This window comes from Lepidochelys kempii, chromosome 4, assembly GCF_965140265.1.
Source record: "Lepidochelys kempii isolate rLepKem1 chromosome 4, rLepKem1.hap2, whole genome shotgun sequence".
Lineage (NCBI taxonomy): Eukaryota > Metazoa > Chordata > Testudines > Cheloniidae > Lepidochelys > Lepidochelys kempii.
Window position 1 is genome coordinate 90,871,501 of NC_133259.1, and position 21,954 is coordinate 90,893,454.

Here is a 21,954-nt window from a genome sequence, read left to right on the forward strand (position 1 = left end):
AGACATCACAGACAGGTATAGGATGAGACTGCCTCCTTAGCTGCCTGCCTTTTTATTATAAGTGTCCTCAGTAAACACCACATCAAAGTCAGAGTTTGTAGGCTCAGAAATGCAACTTCTGCAACATCCCCCCAAATCTCACTCTAACCCCCAGATAGGGAGTTCCTTTTGAGACTGTAAAGATCCATATCCTTTTATTGATGCCATATTATTCCCCTTCTCCAGGTTTTTGGTAGTCCTCTTACACAATTTGCCTGCAACTGGAGGGCCCTAACTACCAACAGATGGGTACTGGAAGTTACTTGTGGGGGCTATCCGATCTTGAGTTTCTGGCAACTCCAACTCCCAAACCACTTTCCGGGTTCCTTTTCAGTGACCACCCTCATGAGGAGATTTCCACTCCAGGAAGTGGATTCCCTTCACTTTTGCAGAGCCTTCCTAAAGGTTCCACCTCCCTATTGGGGGAAGGGATTCTACTCTTCTTACTACTTGATAGCCAAAAAGAATGGGGGATGGATTCTGATTTTTGACCCATGATGACTGAATATATGGATCTGAAAACAAATTCCTCATGATCTTTGGCACCAATAATTCCCTCCCTAGAGGAGGGCGTACAGTTCACTGCTCTTGACATGAAAGATACATTCTTTCTCATAGACATTCACCTATCCCACATGAGGTTCCTCTTCAGTCAAGGCCATTACCAATTCACAGTCCTTCCGTTGGGACTAGCCACAGTACCCAGGGTCTTTACAGAGGTTTTTTTCAGTAGTGGCAGCTTGGAGGAGGAGAAATGGGAAGGCAGCGAATCCCAATCTTGATGATTGGCTTCTGGCAAGCAGCTCCTCTGATGGAGTCTAGCGGGCAACCTGATTCCTACTCCATCTGCTGCCTTCCCTAGGTGTTTGCATCAACTACGAGAAATGCACAGTGACCTGTTCATGAGGTCTACAAACTTCATAGGACTAACATTAGACTCAACCCACAGCAAGAGCGTATCTACCTTTGGAGGTTCCAGGGTGCTCTTATAAAACTATAAGGTGCCACAGGACACTGTGCCGCTTTTATAAACCAGGTCATTCTCAGACATGTGACTTCAGTTTGAACTTGTCTTTCCCTCCTTGGCCATGTAGTCTTATGCATATATGACGCCATTTGCCAGGCTCTATCTTTGTTGTCTGCAAGCCTGGTTTCTTTCTGTGGGCCCAGAATCAATGACAAGATGGCAAGTCTGTCCAAGGTCTTGGACACTTTTGTCTGGCTGACAAAGCTGGAGAAAGTTTGGGAGGGATCGCTTTCCTCACACCAACTTCCAATGCAACTATCATTATAGATGCCTCTCTCTTAGGTTGGGGCACTCATATAGGAGATCATACAGCACAAAGCATATGGATCCCTCAGGAGTCTCAAATTCATGTGTTTACTAGAACTCAGGGTGGTCCATCAAGCCTGCAGTGTCTTCCCTCCCACTCCTCTAATCCCAACATGTCTGAAATAATATCTGACAAGATGAAAGCTGTCTTCTATATAAGCAAGTAGAGGGGAACAAGAACCCTTCCTGTCTGTATGAAATCAGTCATCCTCTGGAGCTGGTGCATCAGCCATCACATAACTCTTTCAGCAGCATACTTACTTGGATGCAGAGCTCCCTAGTGGACAGTCTCTGCAGACATTTTTTTTTTGCAAACCACAAATGGGAAATTCACAATTTGGGTGAAGAGAACCAATAGGGCATGCCTCAGAGATGAACAAGAAATTTCCACTATACTGCTTCAGAGCAGCTCTGGGCAGGGGCTTGATGGGAGATGCCCTCCTCCTATCATGGCTGAGGTATGCTTTCCCGCCTATTTCATTAATAACACAGGTCCTAAGGAAAATCTATCTGGACAGAGCTCAAGTCATCCTTATTGCTCCCAGCTGGCTGAGACAGTTCTGGTTTACAGATATGCTGAAACTCTCAGCTCAACTGCCCATAAACATAATCCCATTTCTGGACCTTTTAACAAAACATAAGGGCACTTTAATGCATCCCAATCTGGAACCACTGCAGCTGAAAGCCTGGAATTTGGATGGGTATTGGATGAAGAATGCCCAAGTTCCAGAATTGTTCAATCCATCCTCAACCAAAGCAAGAAAGACACCCTCCTAGGAGTTCTTATTCAGCAAGATGGAGGCATTTCTCCTCTTGAGCTCCAGTTATCTCCAGAATTTGCTAGGATCCCTTCTATCCTGGAAATATTGGCTTACCCTTATGTCTTATGGTGTCTCTGTTCTCTGGTTCATTTAATAGCCATCAGTGCTTTTCAGCCTCCAGTGAATAACTGCACAATCTTCGCTCATCCTTTTACAACTAAACTTTTAAAAGGCCGCCTTAATCCTCTTCATCACCATTGGTGAAGATTGTGCCCCAGTGGAAGCTCAATTTTGTTCTTTTGTCTCTGACCAGATCTCCCTTTGAACCTCTAGCCACATGATCTATGGCCCCATCTATCTATGAAAGTGGCTTTTCTAATCACTGTAACATCAGCCTGAAGAGGCAGTGAGTTGGGGGCACTTATGGCTGACTCTCCATATACTATCTTCCATAAAGAAAAGGTCTTGCTATGCCCCCACCCAAGATTCATCCCTAAAGTAGTTTGTGTTTCATATGAGTCAAACCATCCACTTGGTGAAATTTTTCCCTAAACCTCATGCCTCAGCTGAAGAGAGGAGAATTCATTCTCTGGATGTTTAAAGGGAACTGGCCTCTTTTCTACAAAGAACAGAATTTGTTAGAAAGACACCTCCATATATTTGTTTCTATAGCAGTGAGATTAAGGGGTCAAGCCATATCTGTGCAGACTTCGAAAATGAGTATCTGGTTGTATTATCCTTTGCTGTCGCCTAGGTCCCATCTGTGTGCCCCTCTCTCCCCCCCTGCCCTACTTGCTGGAGCGAGTGAGAGCTCATTCTACGAGAGCACAAGCAACCTTTGGTACATCTCTGAGACATGTACCTCTACTAGAAATTTGTAGGGCAGCTACTTGGAGCTCCATGCACACCTTCACAAGACATTACGCCTTGGTTCAATCTTCTACTGCAGATACAGCTGTGGAGACAGCAGTATTACAGTCAGCTATCACTTCTGCGTCCTCACACATACCTCCTGTTTTGACCACTGTTTGGTAAACTCCCATATGTGGAACACACTTTGGAACCATCGCTCTAAAAAGAAGTGGAGGTTACTTACCTGTCACTGGAGGCTCTTTGAGATGTGTGGTCCATATCCATATTCAGCTACCCACCCTCTGTCCCTTGTGCTGCGTATCAACTGGATTTGTGGTAAGAATAGGAACTCGAGAGGTGTCAATCCACACTGCCCTTTATCTCCTCGGTTTGGAGCATGAATAGAGTTACGGCACATATGCAGACCAATGGACACTGCTTTCTTAAAAAAACAAACAAACTTGACTCATACGCATGCTGCACATGCGTATCTCATTTGTGGAATACGGATAGGAACCACACGCCTCCAAAGACCATCCAGTTATAGGTGAATAACCTACACTTTCTGTCTTCAGTGACTTAAACATCCTATGATGTCAGAAAATCGTGCTTAGAGCTGGATCCCATTGCCTACTCTGTTACTTCAGTACATTATATTGCAGTGCAATTTTTGTTTTTTAAACAGGAGAAGTATACAACCATATGGAATTCATTCTAATCTGTATTATTGGTACTGATAGTAAATAATGCCTCAGTGTACTTTACTCCCAAAACTTGCTTTGGACACTGGTCTACATTCCTCGTCTGGTGATGAAGTTTTGACCCTTGTATCTTCCCTCTCAGACCTGCTACCTGCTGGATAACTGACTCATTTTCAGAGTAGTGATTTCAGAGGTACAAAATATGATGGTAGAACTTGCTACCTCTTGTCTAGAATCATAGAAATGTAGGACTAGAAAGGACCTTGATAGGTCATCTAGTTCAGTCCTATGTATTGGGGGAGAACTATATATTGTCTAGATTCTAGACCATCCCTGACAGGTGTTCGTCTTACCTGTTCTTAAAAACTTCCAATGACTGAGATTCTACAACCTCCCTAGGTAACTTATTCCAGTATTTAATTACCCTTCCAGTTTGGAAGGCTCCTTCCCCCCCCGCCCGCAATGTCTAACCTCTTGTCTTGTTCTCAGTGGATAAGGAGAACAATTTATCACCCTCCTCTTTCTAGCAACCTTTTATGTACTTGCAGACTGTTATCAAATCCCCTTCCAGTCATATATTCTCTAGACTAAATAAACACATTTTTAACAGGATTGTATCCAAAAATTCTCTCAAGCATGGGTACCTCTGTTGTACTTCTCCTTTAGCACTTCTAGCATGGGAATGAAAGTTTCAGATCCCTTTCTTTTTGAAGCCACATAGATACCAAGATGATAAATGTCTGACATATCATAGCTGGGTAGAAACCTTCTCCAAACATATGCGCAAAGATCACTGTACAGAGCTAAGAAGCATGTTGCTTTAGTGGCTAAAGTTTAGTCTTTATTAAACTGCCAAATCTGAGATCTCTAACTTGTTTTGCTACTAATTGCACCAATGAAAGAAAATCATACAAATGAGTGGTAGAGTGGATTAGATAATGTAGTTCCCCATCAAAGGATTTGCTCAGAGTTAAGGATATCAGATTTTCTATAGTGTGACAGTGCTGCAACACTGTTGGCAACACAAGCAAATTCTGCAGGCAGTGAACTGGTGGAGCATCAAGTTTTCTGTTTTGAGCACTAAAACCATGTTTAAAAATAACTTTAGACACATGTATACGGGAACACTGGGGTGTACTGATTAAAAAAATATGCATGTTAATAAAAAGCAGAATAGGCTAGCTGTTGTATGAAATATTTAGGTAAGAAATAGATCTGACTTTAGATATTTATCTTTTCATAGGCAGCACGTCTATTTATCTGATTCTGTATATTCCTGAGGAGAGAGAACTGGTAACACACATTGTCTCACTGAAAAAAAAAAATCACTTAAAATGGCAACAGCAAAACATTTAGGTTAGTTCTCCTTTGGGTGATTGTGCACATATACATATTCCACTACAGATGTATGAGCTCCCAGTCCACTCTGGTCAGACACTTTTGCCAGTAGTACTACTAGGCAGCGCAGGTGCCCATACTCTCCTTGTGCTCTCAGATGGGGGCATGAAAGGGGCGTGTCCTCCCCCTCACTCTCAGTTCCTTCTCACTGGTTGTGGCTAGAGTTGAAGCTCCCTGTAGCATTTTCTTCGGTTAGCCAGCATCTTTTAGCTTTGAGCATTTATAGTTGTTGCTGTTAGTAGTTTGCTTAGTTAGTTATGGTTTAGTAGTTACTTGGGAATTTTTCCATATTAAAATCCTCCAAGAGCTAAGCAGTGTGCTATGTGCAGGGCTGCTCTCGCCATCACAGATAGGAACAAGAGCTGCTTGATTTCTCATGGTAAGGGACAAATGCCCGACCTGTACCTCTTGCCCCACCAGGACTAGAAGACAGAGGGATTTTTGTCTTTAAGTTCACCTCAGGAAAGAGGTGATGTGTCCGGCATTGGAGCTGAGCCCCAACTGTGAGGCAAGGGACTTAGAAACAACAAGGAGCACCCCTCTAACTGCTTTGATTCGAAGCACAAGTTTGTTGACAAATGTCATGCTTCACTGTCAGCCTTGTCGATGCAGATATTCTGTGCTGACATGAGCATGAAGTATAGGTATTCTCCCTGGAAGTCTTATGGTAAGCCCTCTAGTACTATCAGTCTCATCTGAGATCGCACCATTGACTCTGGTTCATTCAGGGCCGTTCAGATTGGTGTCTTCACCTGTCCTTCCTCCTCCTTTCATCTGATTCAGTCTACCTCTGGACTGTTGGCATTGTTACACATACCTGTGGTGCCCCTTCTCCCACAGGGCTTCTTGTCAATAAAGGATCTTCTTTGCCTTTCTCTAATGGACTCTCCTTTGCTGCAACCAACACCAGTGTTCTCTGCTCCACTGATACATCTGGGCACTGTCGATGCACTCTGGCATCGGCGCTGTCAGTTCCATCTCAGAATTCTCTTTGACCTATTATTCTGGCACCAGTCACTTGCATGGGTTCCAATCACCCCAATCTTCTCTTTCCTTGAAGCCCAATGTGTCTTCTGTACCTAGAGCACCTACATCCCCACTGGGGACTGCTCCTTCCTATTTTGAAGAGACTTGTATTTCTTCTTCAGACTCTGAAAGGGATGAACTTGTTTCACCTTTGAGATCTTTTAGACCACCTTGTATGGCTTCTACAACTAGGAAACCTAAAGGCCAGAAATGGTTTTCCTATCGGGAAGCTCCATCATGGTGTCTCCTGCCATAGATTGCTCAGACTATGTTGCTTCCTCTGATTTTACTGATCTTGGGGTACTCTGAGAGACCCTGAATCTCCACCATGGTCACTCTCTAGGAGGAAGTCTCAATAGGAGGAAGTCTCATCCAGCGCAGGAAACCTCTGCTCAGGACCCTGGACCCCATGGAGGAGAGGAGAATTAATAGAAGAACCCTTGGATGTTCTCCATATTTCTTCATCTTCACCAGATGCTGACATCCTCCAGAGGATTTCAAAAATTTTCAGGATCTCATGAGGAGAGTAACTACTTCTCTAGAAGTGCAGGCAGAGCTTGTGCCAAAGAATCCCCACACCCTCCTTGATGATTTTACTGCCCCAAGAAGAGTTGCCATTTCTATCAATGAAGTCTTTCTGGAGCCAGCAAAAAATCTCTGGCAGACCTCTGCCTCTATACGTCCTATGGCCAAGAGAATGGATAGGTGAAATCGTGTTGCTCAATAAGATTAACCATTTTATTTTTAAATGCATCCTGTGCCTGATTCCTTAGTGGTCATAACCACTAATGAGTGGTCTCATCCATCCTGTCCTAAAGCCTGTTACAGGGATAAGGAATTAAAGAGGCTAGATTTATACAGCTGAAAGGCTTATTCCACCACTGCTCTCCTGACAACAATGTGAGAGTTGCCTCTTCTTTTTCCCCATCAGTTTAAATTCCATGAGCTTGGGGACAGAATGACAGACTTTAAAAATGCTTTCTGTTTCAGTGGAAGAAATCTGACATTGTGGGTTCTTCTACAAACATTATGACCCTCCCTCCTTTGGAAGTGCTGTTACAATGTGCAAAGACAGCTTGTGCTACTCCTCAATTCAGCCAGTCTACGTCAAAAGAAACTGTCAAGACAAACTGTACTGGCTGCCTCATGAAGGATTTTCATTCTTCCACAGTTCTCATGCTCCCAGTTTGCTGGTGGTGGTCGTAGCAGTATTGAGTTCAAAAACAGGCCAAGTTCACTGCATGTGACAAGGAAGCCATAAGGTGCATACTTTAGGCAGTAGGAGGTTTCTCTTCTGTATCACTAAGCATCAGTAACTCTAAGTCTGTAATGTCCAGGTATCAGTACCATCTATGGGAGAAAATGGCTATATTCGCTGTGGCCCTCACTGATGACCGAAGAAAGTTAACTAGGTTCTGATAGCAGAAGGACTGTTTAGTGGCCAAGCATAATCTGAGATTATCATTTGACTCCTCTGCTGTTGTACCATCAGCCATAACCTTGAGACAGCACACATGACTCAGATCATTTGGTCTTCTGCCAGAAACTAGGATGGAGGTGGTGCCTTTCAAGGGTGATTATTTGTTTAGTGTGAGAAATGAAGAGGTCCTAGGGGGGAAAAATGTGACCACCAGGTGAACAGACAGATCCCTAGTGGTCTACCAACCCGCAAGAAGGCCTTGGGTGTCTGGTTTTAGACAGTATAGATAACAGTGCTTGTCCTCATCTTTGTATTTCTCACAGTGATGCCAGTGCCAGCATCACAACCTCATCTTGTGCAGCAACAATGGATGAAGAACTTTAAACCCATTATAAAGGGCAAACAAACACCTTCTTTGTTTTCTGCCTTAAACCTCAAGTTTTGATGCGTGGCTCAAGTGCTTCTGACCAACTTTGAATCCCTCCTTTTTTTGGAAACACTTTGCCCCTCATTCAGTACCTGAAGTAGCATCACCCCAGACAAATAGATTCTGGAAATTAGTTCAAAGGGGTTATTCTCTGCAATTTGAATCCTTCCCTCTTTCCAACCTGCCCTCCATTCCTATTAAGGATCCTGCTCAGGAAAACCTACTGAAATCAGAGGTTTACTCACTCCTGGACGTGGAAGGGTATACAAGTGGTACCAAGGGAACTGGAGGTAAAAGTTTTTATTCCAGGTACTTTCTGATCCTGAAAATAGATGGAAGTCTCAGTTGCATATTTAAATGAAGGAAATCCATGGAATCAATGTGGACAATCTCTGAAAGAAAGAATTTACCTTACAGTAACTGTGGTTATTTGAGATGTGTTTTCCACATGGGTTCCACTATCTGCCCTCCTTTCCTACTACTAGTCCTAATCCTCTGGGATTCTGTATTTGCAACGGATCTGTCTGACTGTTTGGGCCCACTCTGGGATCTGACTGGTTGGGCCCACTCTGCCTTTAATGCTCCCTGGTGGGGGCATAAGGACATCTAAGGCACAGACATGGCCCCAACAAACACTGCTGGCCAGAATAATTTAATTTTATGTGTGGCACATGCACCTCTGGTGGAATCCATGAGGACACTCTAAGAACCACAACTACAGTAAGATAAGTATCCATTCTTTTCACTGTATCTCAGGGCTATATCACAGGCTAATACAGATTCTAATTTATGTGGTGGATCCATCTTTTTGATACCTATACCTATAAATTGCCAGTGGCTTAGTTGTGGCTATTTGGTTGTTGGCTTTCTGGATTGCAAAAAACAGTGCATCGAACAAAAAATCTTAGTTGTGCTTGTCTCTCTCATATACAGAAGTTGTTTAGGTAATATCTTTTTTATTGGACCAATTAGAGACACAAGGCGGGTAAGGAAGACATTTTGAATTTTTAATGACAATACAGTATTGTTGGTTTGCTGAATCATGTAATCAGGATTCCAACAATATCTCATGCTTGTTGAATTGGAAGGATTTTATTACAACAAATTCCTTTGAACCAATTTTTTTTCTGCTGAAAAATTGCTTAGAACTCCATAGGACTTATACTAAGGTTGCCTGGATAACTTTTGAATTATTATAAAATTAAAATTTGAATGTATGAGTTCCGTGTACTCTTGACTTCGGGTTGCAGAGCTTACATTATCTGCCAACAATTTTACATGTGCTACTGGTGAAGACTGTAACTCTGTAAGCCAAATATCTGTAGTTAAAGAAAAAAAATATTGCTATTGCGTGTTCTCAATACATATATATTTCAAACCCCACCCTTATACATGCCATAATTTTGCAGTTTTATGTATAATTCTACTGAGAGTTAGTAATTTAATAACATGGTTGATGCAGTTAATGTGTACAGTCCTATAAATGGTATAACATGTTCCAGATAAGTAGCCTCGCCACATTTTACTTTTTCTAGAGCCTTGAACTTCATGCAGTCTCTTATACCTGTGCAAGGTGTGCACAAGAGGCTTCTTGTTCAGAATAGTAACATTTGTTTCTATATTCACTTAGCACAGGTATACATTTCTACAGAAGGTGCAAGTCAGTGGAGAGTTGAGCCCAAAGTCCCTAACCCAGGTATAATATTTTTAAAAGTTCTCTAAACTGGATTACCTGGTACTACACTGAACCACCCTGTAGTAGCCCTGCAGTTATAACTGGTCCTTGTCCCTTACTCCCCTGGTTGGTTGGGCACTGATTAAAGTGAGTTAGGGAAGGAGCAAGGTAAAAAAAGTTTGCTTTTGGGATTCAGATGAGAAGATATTCTGTGTAAACAAACAAATTAACTTCAAAATGTTCTTGCTTTGTAGGTGGTTTTTTTTCATACTTTTCATGTTTATATTGTACCTTTTTCACCTGAAGATCTTAACATAGTTGGAAAACTTTTTCATAATTATCATCCTCTTCCAGATGGGGAAAAACTGAGGTACAGAGAAATTACATGTCTTGCTGAGGCTGCCACAGGCCCTGTGGCAATCAGGAATAGAACTCAGTCTTTGTGTTTGATCAGCTTGAACAGTGGTTTTCAACCCATGGTCCATGGACCCCTAGCGGTCCATAGACTATGTCTAAGATTTCCAAAGAAGTCCACACCTCGATTCAAAATTTTTAGGGGTCTGCAAATGAAAAAAGGTTGAAAACCACCCTTCGCAGCAGGGCCCCAGAAGTAGAGATTTTGTCATGCATATTTTTGGTAAACGTCATGGCTAGGTCACGGGCTATGAATTTTTATTTGTTGCCCGTGACCTGTCTATGACTTTTACCAGAAATACCTATATCTAAATCTTAGCCTTGCCTATAATCTGTTTGATCTATGAGAAATTTCATTTAGATGCCTCACTTCAGTCAGCACTGAAAGTAACTAAGAATTTTGTTTAAAGTCCTATAACATTCTCTTGTAAATGCAATCTCAAAATAATCTGTTTCCTGACCCAAAGATCCAGGGTTTTGGTGGTTTTTGTTTTGTTTTTTGTTTTGTTTCTGTTTTTAACTGTGTCTTTTAAGCACTGTGCTTAATTGACCAGTAGAGGTCAGCCTCTGAAACTTTTTATGTAGGGGAGATATACATTGCACATGTACAGCTTTTGTTACTGTTTTTCATCTAAAGTAGTTTACTTTATGGCACAAATGTATGTGCTGCTGCTTTTTCCTATATATCTTAAAAATTAGTATTAATGTGGCTTTGTTGGTTTCATGTCATAATGAAACGTATTTTTTTTGGTTAGCTTTCATAAGTTGAAAGATTCCTTTGCTCTGAAGCTTTCCAGAATGGTTTATGCTAAGAAGCTTCCTGATCCCAACATATTTACTTAGTTTTAACCTAATATTTCCTCAACTTTTTTCTTCTTTCCATTTTACTGTAATTTCTCCTTCCTCACTGACTGCTTTAATGTAAAGATTTGCTTCATAACTGGAGAACTAGTGACTATCTTCCTTTTGTAACTTATGATGCTGCTGCTCCACAGATCAGTGTCCCCATTAGGCCATGTGGAAGAACTGTAGGTGTTCTCCCTTCCGATGATTTCATCCCTTAGGGTCATATCTTGGTTTTCTCCCTGCTGCCCTGTTATTTCACTAAAACATATTAAAGAGTAAAACAGTTATTATTCAGGTTTAGCCGTTTACTGTAGATGGAATACACTGTTTTATAGACTGAGACATTCTAAATATTCCCTTTGCCACCTACTCCTAGGCAAAGGGAAACACTGGTATTCTTGTGTTACACGCTACTTTTTACAGCTCTGAATATACTTTTTTCTTAAGCAGAACAAAACTAACATCTTAACAAAAACACATGATACCTTTTAAAAAGGTACTAAATAAATACATCTAGTGTATTTTTTCCAAATAGATTCATTACTATTTAAACCATAATCTGTGAAGTGTAATGACAATACTTACTTAAAGATAAAGGTTGCAACAGAGGTTGTAGTGTAAATTCTATTGTGTGATATTATAGGATGTAAATTTTTAGGACAGGGATTGTGTGAAGAGCCTCTAGTATGCTATGAATGATACCATAATATAAAAAAAAATATAAAAAGCTAAAAATAGAATGTCATAATAAAATTAGTGATTTGGTTATGAACACTATACTGCTGGTAGAGGTAAAATGGGGAGATTGAGGAAACTGCTATTGACTGTAGTGCCATCCCCGGTACTGACAGCCGATTGCGACCTGACGAGACCCAGAAAAAGATCATCCTCGTCGACATCACAGTCTCCTTCGAGAACAGGACCCCGGCCTTCCGTGAAACCCGAGCTCGTAAGCTGGAAAAATACGCTCCCCTGGCCGACACCCTGAGAACGAAGGGCTACGAGGTGCAGATGGATGCCCTGATGGTCGGCGCTTGGGACCCCTGCAACGAGCGTGTGCTGCGGACCTATGGGATCGGTCGACGCTATGTACTGCTCATGCGGCGCCTCATGGTCTCAGACACCATCCGATAGTCCAGGGACATCTACATCGAACACATCACCAGCCACCGACAGTACCAGGAGGTGTGAGCCGGTACGACATAATGCGTCAACTATGGGAAAGGGGCTGAGAGACTTTTTCCATTGGGCCATATGAACTGGAACCATAAACTCACTGAACACTAAATCCCACCAAATGAGGGTTGATCCATCCTCATCATCGTATCCACTCATTTTACTCCACACCTGAACATAGCCATTATATGGACAACATACCCCCATATCTCAATGTCTGTACTTTGACCCGTTAAACTTTTACCCCCAATCGGGGAGATTGCAGATTATGTATTCCTTACGCCACCTGTTCCTAAACCGAATTTCGCACCCCTTGATAATCTGTACCTTATTCCCTGATCACCAGAAACTTCTATGCTTAAACTCTGTACCGTTTTCTTTTTACTTCAACATTATCTTAATAAAATGTGAACTTGACATTGTTTTAGTTTTTCACTATATTAATTAGTAACACATTTCATTGATCACCAGATATATTTAAGATCAATTTCTCTGAGTAGTAAGACATAAGATTGCCTTTTTTTTTTTTTTTTGACCACATATGCCTTTATTCTAGTAATGAGTATTAACCTAGGATAAATGAAACTAAAATTTCCCCCCTTAAATTCCTGAGTGGGAAACTTGCATATTTCTTTCAGTTGGTCTAGCATCCTGACTGTAGCTGCAGTTCCTGCTAAAAATGTGAAATCAGCACAGTGTTGATAAATTTGACTACACATAGAAAACATTGCCTTATCAGCACAAAAATCTAGATTTTACACAGGTGAGGCTTGATTGAGAACATTGTTACAGCTCAGTACCATTTATAAAGCACTTTTTTAGCAGATGGTATACTGTAATCTGTAATTACAGTTGTCAGCATACGTCTCCTCTCCCAGCTCTCTACATTTGAAATTAAGGACAAGGTTAAAAAGAATTATGGGAAGTAATTAAAATTGGGGACAGTCTGTCAAAAAAGCTAAATAAATATTCAGTCTTTTCAAATGAAAGGTTCAAATAAACCTTCTAAGAATGTTTTTAATTATATTTGAGATTTTGAATGAAGAGGCAAGCACCAATATTTAAGGATAAATCTTTCCTGATAAAGAGAAATGGAATGGGGACTTTCTTCTCATGTATTTGTATATTGCTTAGCATTCTATAGTCCTGATCTTCATTTGAGGCCTCTTGAGTGCTGCTTCAGTACATAACGTGGGCTCTGTGACAAGAAAAAATGACTGCAATTACATTATTTGGATGGAAGACACACAAACATTTGGTTTAGCTGCTTTATATACAAGTTGTATACAAAAACTTATTCTATGATAGCTTTTTATGAAGGTAAACATTTTGAGATCATGAATGCAGTCACAAAAAATATTCTGAAGGAAGATCTAGCATTGGCTGTGCCCTTGCTACTAATGCTTTTTGTGATGAGAGCTTTTAGTGTGATTAAGAAACAATATAGGTAGATTATCAAAATTATACCAACTGGAGGAGTGGTTCTCAACCTAATTACCATTGTGGGCCACATATGCGACCCATAATGTGTTATGTGGGCTGCATCCAATTCTACCTCAATGGCCCTGAGGATGTCACATGGGCTGCAGCTCTGTGCTGACTGTGCTCAAGCTGCCCACGGGCCACAGGTTGAGAACCACTGGTCTGGAGTAAGTTCTTTTAAATTATTACAAACTGTGGGCTTTCCGTCTTCTTGTCATCAACTGGAGGCAGTCAAGACTTTTTCTGCTACAGAAGGATAACCAAGGCCTCCAGAGTAGATCAGTGGCAATCTCCAGACTTCTTTCAGAAAAACTAATTATCTCCTTATTAAGAATGTTTGTTTAAAAATTTATTTTACCAAAAATGTCCCATTTTAATTAAGACTAGCACTTTTTTGGCAAAGAAGTTCTGAGATAGCTAGATGGGCTTTCACACATGCAGGGGCATGCATTCTCCCTCCTTCTCTCTGCCTTCTCTTGCTTCTTTTTCCTTATTGTCAGGAGTGAATGTGGCCATTGGTTTCTCTTGCCTGTGGCAAGGAAAGAGGGTTATGAGAGGGTAGATCTTGCCACTGAGCACGCCAAAGGAAGATTGTAATGACCACCCACCCGATGAGTGTCTTATCACTCCCCATCCAGTTGCCAAATATTTACTAAAAAAAATGCATCCGATTGAAGTGAGCTGTAGCTCACGAAAGCTTATGCTCAAATAAATTGGTTAGTCTCTAAGGTGCCACAAGTACTCCTTTTCTTTTTGCGAATACAGACTAACACGGCTGCTACTCTGAAACCTGTAAAATATTTACTGTGATTAACCGCGTGACAACCTCCCTCCTCACCACTTCTGGTTGTATTTTTTTTGGCAATATATGTATTTTCTTACTTCATCAGTTGAGGATCTGAAGGCTGGATCGTAACTGACTTAACGCATCTGAAAAAATGACCAGCTACTTACTCTGGCTGAGCAGTTGTAGGCTTAAAATAAAAATGTTACTGTGGGTAGTTTTTAGATAAGAACAAGTGGTCACTTGCAAGACAGAGAATGAAGAATTGTATGAAATTATATATATATATAGTCTGTACTGTTGCAGTGCCCAGAGAGTTCAGTTCAGTTTTGGGTCCCCAAAACTGCTACATGGTGTATAAACGCGTATGAAAAGAAGTCCCTGTCCTGAATTACTATCCAAAAATAAAAATAGTTGACTTTTCTGTAATAAGAGCATATGCTGTTAATCTGTTAAGTTTATTATACAAATCTGTTTCATTATCCATAGTAACAAATGTTCTAAGGGAAAACAGAAAGATGCAGACAACTTTTAACTGCGATTGTGATTTTTGAATATACTGTACTTTATAGGATTATAAGCAGGAGGAATTACTTGGCCTGATACTTATTAGACTCTTGATGACATACTATTTTATAACATCTAGTATGGTTGGGGTGTGTGTGTATTAAATAAGTGGATCGATGGCAATGTAAACATACTTAACTTTTTTCACTTGCAAGTACCCCAATCATTTATTGCAGTCCATTTCTGCTAGATGGAGCAAGCCATGACAAAAATGAGGTGGGGGAAGTCAAATTTCAAGGGCTCAAGCCTACAAAACCTCGTCTGCTGAGCTCCAGTGGGATTGTGTGTGTGTGGTAATTTCAGGATCATGCCCAAAATGTACAGTAGCCCTTATATTTTGCAAGTTGGGCATATCTGCTATTCAGAGGTAAGAGATTGCGATAAATGCCTTTTTATATGCAGAATACTCTGTGAAAAGAGTTACTTTTAATGAAGCAGGATGATACTGAATGCTTAGTACTGAAATGTTTTGATTTCAGTCCAACTGAATGAACAAACTTGCTTTCTTAAACTAAATAGTGCACACAAGTATGATTCCAAGCAGTGAGTGGGAGGTAGCTCATAGTTCTCAATAAATCCTTGTCTTTATAAATTCTTTGAAGACCTGCTCATTCCCTCTGAAACATTTGGCACTGGCCACTCCTAGAAAACAGGATATTGGTCTAGATGCGTCATTTGGTCTGACGCAGCATGGCCATGTTTATATTCTTATGTTTCATAGGACCACAATTAAAATTGGATCCTGGACTGTTGGTAGTTTCTCCATGGAGCCTCAATTGATTTTTTTTTTTTTTATTAAATCTGTTTCTTCCAGTCTGAGTTTGTATGGCAGTGCCAGTGTTTTATGTATTTTGATAGCATCCATCATGAATCATAGGGTTGGGATTTCAGCTAAATTCTCCTACTGCTTTGTTATTTCAGTTTGATGAGGATGAAGTAGTACTATTAGCAAAGATCATGTCATCTCTGACGTACAATGAATGTTGATAACCTCTTACAACTGTTTGTTTGATGCTTTAGCATCTTACAACTGTTTGTTTAATGTTTGTGGCTAAAGTTAGGTTTCCTGCCTGCATCTCAGTGGACAGGCTTAAAAAAAAAAATTCAAGGAAAGTGGCTTGGGGAGAAGATGTTTAGAAGATCTTGTGTGAAAGGCCTAGAGATTGTTGGGGATGCTGTTGAGAGAAACGGAGGTCTGGTGGAAGGATGACTAGAGCACCAGCCAAATAAGAGTTTTGAAAGCTACAAAATGGAGAGGGACACCTTGAACTTCTCAAGAACTTGTACTGGATATAGGAAAGCATTGTACTCCTATATTTAACCTCAAGATAAGAACTGTTATTTCTCAGGCACTTGAAACATAAAAAATTTTAATTATTCTTGGCTTACACTGTATTGAACTGGATGCATTTTATTAAATAATAAATATGATATAGCTCTTACTCTTTTAACCAACTTCTCAAATGTCTTACAGTTTATTTTATGTTTGCTCTTGTGTATCCATTCCTTCTGATATTAAATAATAATGCAAACACTTCTAAAATGAAAGACACAGGTAAGTGAGTAAAGTGTAAGTAATTGATGCATGTGTTTTGCAGAAATTGAGATTTTTCCCACTAGACAGACTGCCTGCCTGCATTTTTAATGGACCTGTTATACAGCTCACTGAAAATGCAGATATAACTTCTTTCAGAGATTTTATGTTGAGCTAAACCTTAGGTCATTCAAATAACTTTTTAAATGTACGTAAAACTTTGGGGAAAATGATACTTGAATAGTATCAGTCAAAAGTGTATTGAATCATAGAATCATAGAATATCAGGGTTGGAAGGGACCCCTGAAGGTCATCTAGTCCAACCCGCTGCTCGAAGCAGGACCAATTCCCAGTTAAATCATCCCAGCCAGGGCTTTGTCAAGCCTGACCTTAAAAACCTCTAAGGAAGGAGATTCTACCACCTCCCTAGGTAACGCATTCCAGTGTTTCACCACCCTCCTAGTGAACAAGTTTTTCCTAGTATCCAATCTAAACCTCCCCCACTGCAACTTGAGACCATTACTCCTCGTTCTGTCAACTGCTACCATTGAGAACAGTCTAGAGCCATCCTCTTTGGAACCCCCTTTCAGGTAGTTGAAAGCAGCTATCAAATCCCCCCTCATTCTTCTCTTCTGCAGGCTAAACAATCCCAGCTCCCTCAGCCTCTCCTCATAAGTCATGTGTTCTAGACCCCTAATCATTTTTGTTGCCCTTCGCTGGACTCTCTCCAATTTATCCACATCCTTCTTGTAGTGTGGGGCCCAAAACTGGACACAGTACTCCAGATGAGGCCTCACCAATGTCGAATAGAAGGGAACGATCACGTCCCTCGATCTGCTCACTATGCCCCTACTTATACATCCCAAAATGCCATTGGCCTTCTTGGCAACAAGGGCACACTGCTGACTCATATCCAGCTTCTCGTCCACTGTCACCCCTACGTCCTTTTCCGCAGAACTGCTGCCTAGCCATTCGGTCCCTAGTCTGTAGCGGTGCATTGGATTCTTCCATCCTAAGTGCAGGACCCTGCACTTATCTTTATTGAACCTCATCAGATTTCTTTTGGCCCAATCCTCCAATTTGTCTAGGTCCTTCTGTATCCTATCCCTCCCCTCCAGCGTATCTACCACTCCTCCCAGTTTAGTATCATCCGCAAATTTGCTGAGAGTGCAATCCACACCATCCTCCAGATCATTTATGAAGATATTGAACAAAACCGGCCCCAGGACCGACCCTTGGGGCACTCCACTTGATACCGGCTGCCAACTAGACATGGAGCCATTGATCACTACCCGTTGAGCCCGACAATCTAGCTAGCTTTCTACCCACCTTATAGTGCATTCATCCAGCCCATACTTCCTTAACTTGCTGACAAGAATACTGTGGGAGACCGTGTCAAAAGCTTTGCTAAAGTCAAGAAACAATACATCCACTGCTTTCCCTTCATCCACAGAACCAGTAATCTCATCATAAAAGGCGATTAGATTAGTCAGGCATGACCTTCCCTTGGTGAATCCATGCTGGCTGTTCCTGATCGCTTTCCTCTCATGCAAGTGCATCAGGATTGATTCTTTGAGGACCTGCTCCATGATTTTTCCAGGGACTGAGGTGAGGCTGACTGGCCTGTAGTTCCCAGGATCCTCCTTCTTCCCTTTTTTAAAGATTGGCACTACATTAGCCTTTTTCCAGTCATCCGGGACTTCCCCGGTTCGCCACGAGTTTTCAAAGATAATGGCCAATGGCTCTGCAATCACAGCCGCCAATTCCTTCAGCACTCTCGGATGCAACGCATCCGGCCCCATGGACTTGTGCACGTCCAGCTTTTCTAAATAGTCCCTAACCACCTCTATTTCCACAGATAGAGTTTTTATATATATAAAAAAACTGACAAGTCAAAAGGTGGCTATGTGGATTATTCATTGTAGTAGAAGCTCAACCTTACTATAGTATATTAAAGACTGTTGGAAATGTTTACTGTACATTTTTACCTTTACATAATGTACTTAGATCAATTGCCTGATACTGTTAATCGGAACAGACAGACAATAGTCAGGATTTAATATTTTGGAAACTAATAATGAACTATAATTTAAGTAACTCAGGTTGCACACCATGTTAAGATCTTTTAAAGTAATTTAATGCTTGGGAAAACTTTTTTACACAATGTTAGTTCCTTTAAGTATCTCACTATGTCAACTGGATAAATGGCTCAAAATAACATCATACTACAGAAATAGATTTACTTTCTTTGAGTGCATTTCATTAGGTTTATATATACAGTAACTCCTCACTTAACATTGTAGTTATGTGAAATGATGATAAACGAATCCAATTTTCCCATAATATTTAATGTAAATGTGGGAGGTTAGGTTCCAAAGAAATTTTTTGGGGGCAGACAAAAAGCATTATGTGCTGTGCTGTGGTTGGGAAGTGCTCCTGGCTTCCCAACAAAGGCACAGCCCACTAAAGGCAAGGACGCTAGGACACACCTTCCCTGCAGCAGCAGTGGCAGTTTACCCGGAGAAGAACAGGCCCCGACTTTGCCAGTGGATGCTCCAGGCCCGCCTCTTCCCATCCCCACTCCACCTCCTCTCCGGAGCATGCCGCATCCCTGCTCCTTCCCCCACAGAAAGTTCTAAGTGCAGTTTGGTGGTGGGGGAAGTGCTGGGAGGGAGGGGGAGGAGACAGAGAAGAGGAACATGTGCAATGCTCCTTCGTAAAGTCGCTGCTGTTCCACAAAATCTTACAGGCAGTGGACAGAGCAGGCAGCCAAACAACATTATAAGGGAGCATTGCACAACTTTAAATGAGCATGTTCCCTAATTGAGCAGCGACGTAACTTTGAAACAATGTTAAGCGGGAGGACGTTAAGTGAGGAGTTACTGTGTGTGTGTGTGTGTGTTTAGTTGACAAATCTAGGTGTGTGTTTTAAGGAGGAGCTAGTTATAAACTAAATTGGCTTATACTTTTTTTTAATTGCAACAGATATAGAAAGAGAAACAAAAGGGAAAAGGGAAAAAGGAAAAAGTCAGTGTTGTGCCAGTGATGATGGAATGAAGTAAATAAACAGGATAAGGACCAAAAGAAAATCTTAAAATACTAATGTACACTGATGGATCATGTGACTTGAAAGCAGATTTACTAGTGATGCTTTCAAGATGAACTTCACTGTGTTCTGATTCAAAGAATTTAAGGTGCACTTTTTAATCCGCTGCTTTATTCGGTTTCCTGCCATACATTTTGTTACTGCTTAATCAATTTTGATCTACAAATTCCTGATGAGAAAAGATATGATTTAATTGGGATTAGACAAATTTACAAATTAGGATTTTCATGACCAGTTACAAGTAAACAAGGGTTTTTAGATGGGGAAGATCCAAGTTACCCGGGAAAGAATTTTCTGTAGTATCTGGCTGATGAATCTTGCCCATATGCTCGGGTTTAGCTGATCGCCATATTTGGAGTCGGGAAGGAATTTTCCTCCAGGGCAGATTGGAAGGCCCTGGAGGTTTTTCGCCTTCCTCTGTAGCATGGGGCACGGGTCACTTGCTGGAGGATTCTCTGCTCCTTGAGGTCTTCAAACTACAATTTGAGGACTTCAATAGCACAGATATAGGTGTGAGGTCTTTTTTAGGAGTGGTGGGTGAAATTCTGTGGCCTGCATTGTGCAGGAGGTCAGACTAGATGATCATAATGGTCCCTTCTGACCTAAATATCTATGAATCTATGAAAACTTTTATTAAGAGAAAATCCATACACAAAATATTTCATAAACATAGCTTCAGTTTTTTTTTCAAGGAAGCCTATTTATCTCTGATTATATATAAACTTTTCCCCAAAGATGGATCAGAGAAAGTATAATGACGAAAGGTCCTGTGGACTTCACATTTATGTCTCTCTCCTTATCAGAAGATTCAGAGAGATTTATATTTGTTAAATGCGGGTAACACTGACCATTTGAAAAAGGAATATGGATGTTGAGATGGTTCTGTTTTCTGGTTCAGCTGTTATTATTTTCAATCATTCAATAATTGTAAATATATAGCTAGGGAAATCCTAGGTGCTTTTTTTCTTCTGAGGTATATAGGTACAGCTTAAAAGTTAATATTTCAAATGTTTCCTGGGACAAGTCTACAAAGAAGCCCAGGCTCTAGAGCAGTGGTTCTCAACCAGGGGTTTGTGAACTCTTGGGGTACACAGAGGTCTTCCAGGCAGTACATCAACTCATCTACATATTTGCCTAGTTTTACAACAGACTACGTAAAAAGCACTAGTGAAGTCAGCACAAACAAAAATTTCATGTAGACAGTGACTTGTTTATGCTACTCTATGTACTATACACTGAAATGTAAGTACAGTATTTATATCCCAATTGATTTATTTTATAATTATATGGTAAAAATGAGAAAGTACGCAATTTTTCAGTAATAGTGTACTGTGACACTTTTTTTTTTTTTGTATTTTTATGTCTGATTTTGTAAGCAAGTAGTTTTTAAGTGAGGTGTAACTTCGGAGTATGCAAGACTAATCGGATTCCTGAAAGGGTACAGTAGTCTGGAAAGGTTGAGACCCACTGCTCTAGAGTGACAAGTAGCTCGTGATGTGTGGCAGTGAGGTAGGTTTAGGTTACTATGCATCCAGAGGAATTCTTAAGCAGTTTAAATATGAATGTAAATTCGCAGGTTGGGTGTACAGCTAAGCAGCTGGAAGCCAGGGAGAGCCCCTCCCTCCTCAAACAAACACTCCTCCCCTAAGAAATGCCTTCCTTTCTTATGGGAAGGCCCAACACCTGCAGACCCTTCCCTCTTCCTTTTCTCCACTGTCTTCAGTGAGCAGAAGTAGGCCTGTTTCCCCCTCCCCCTACCCCCAGTCCCTCCTTCTTGTGTTTTCAGAGGGCATCTACACACTTTCTCCACTAGAAAGGTAGCAGTGTTGAGCTCCTCCACCTCTGTACATCAGTGGGGCCTCCAGACTTCCTGTTTTTTGTCCTACTTTTGATTCCCTCCACCCCTTCCCCAATTATCTAGGATCCTTCCCTGTGTGTTCCCACACCCCAAATAAAATCTTGTATGTTCTTTGCCTATACCCTAGTATCCCTCATCCTTTAGAAGTCAATTCTCTTCTCCCAAATAGTGAAACCAGGGCTCAAATTGGGGAGGGAGGGAAAGTAGTGGTACTCTCCCAAGCTCCACTTGTATCAGTGCAATTTCCTGCAATATCTTTTGGGAGATCTTACTGTATTAAGTGTGTGTATCATTGTGGGCCAGGGATTGTCTGTAATTTCAAGGGAGAGAACAGTCTGGTGATTAGGCAAATTCATTCAGGTTGTAATATCTTCAGAGAAATACCACTACCTAGAGATGCTCGCATATACTAATACAAACTGGATACGCCAGAGCTCAACAGAAAAAGAAAAGGCTGTTGAATAAATAGCCTGAGTTTAAACTGATTCTGATCCAGTAAATAGAACCTTCTGTCCCAGAGGGGCCCCCAATCCTTGTAGAGGGATTGGAAGACTT

At 41.0% G+C, this 21,954-nt stretch overlaps 1 protein-coding gene across 9 annotated transcripts in view; it reads left to right on the forward strand.

Annotated features, from left to right (window-relative positions):
• FRYL (FRY like transcription coactivator) overlaps positions 1-21,954 on the forward strand; it is a 204,267-nt gene that overhangs the window by 27,553 nt on the left and 154,760 nt on the right. Inside the window, exon 3 of one of the 9 annotated variants that reach the window (XR_012158677.1) lies at positions 9,588-11,714. The exons of 5 other annotated variants lie outside the window; for them this stretch is intronic. Coding sequence is in view for 2 of the 4 variants with exons in the window: in XM_073342097.1 (XP_073198198.1) it covers positions 11,723-12,026 (304 nt within the window). In the remaining 2 variants the exon portion in view is untranslated. 3 more of the 9 variants (XR_012158678.1, XM_073342097.1, XM_073342098.1) reach the window with 3 other exon arrangements.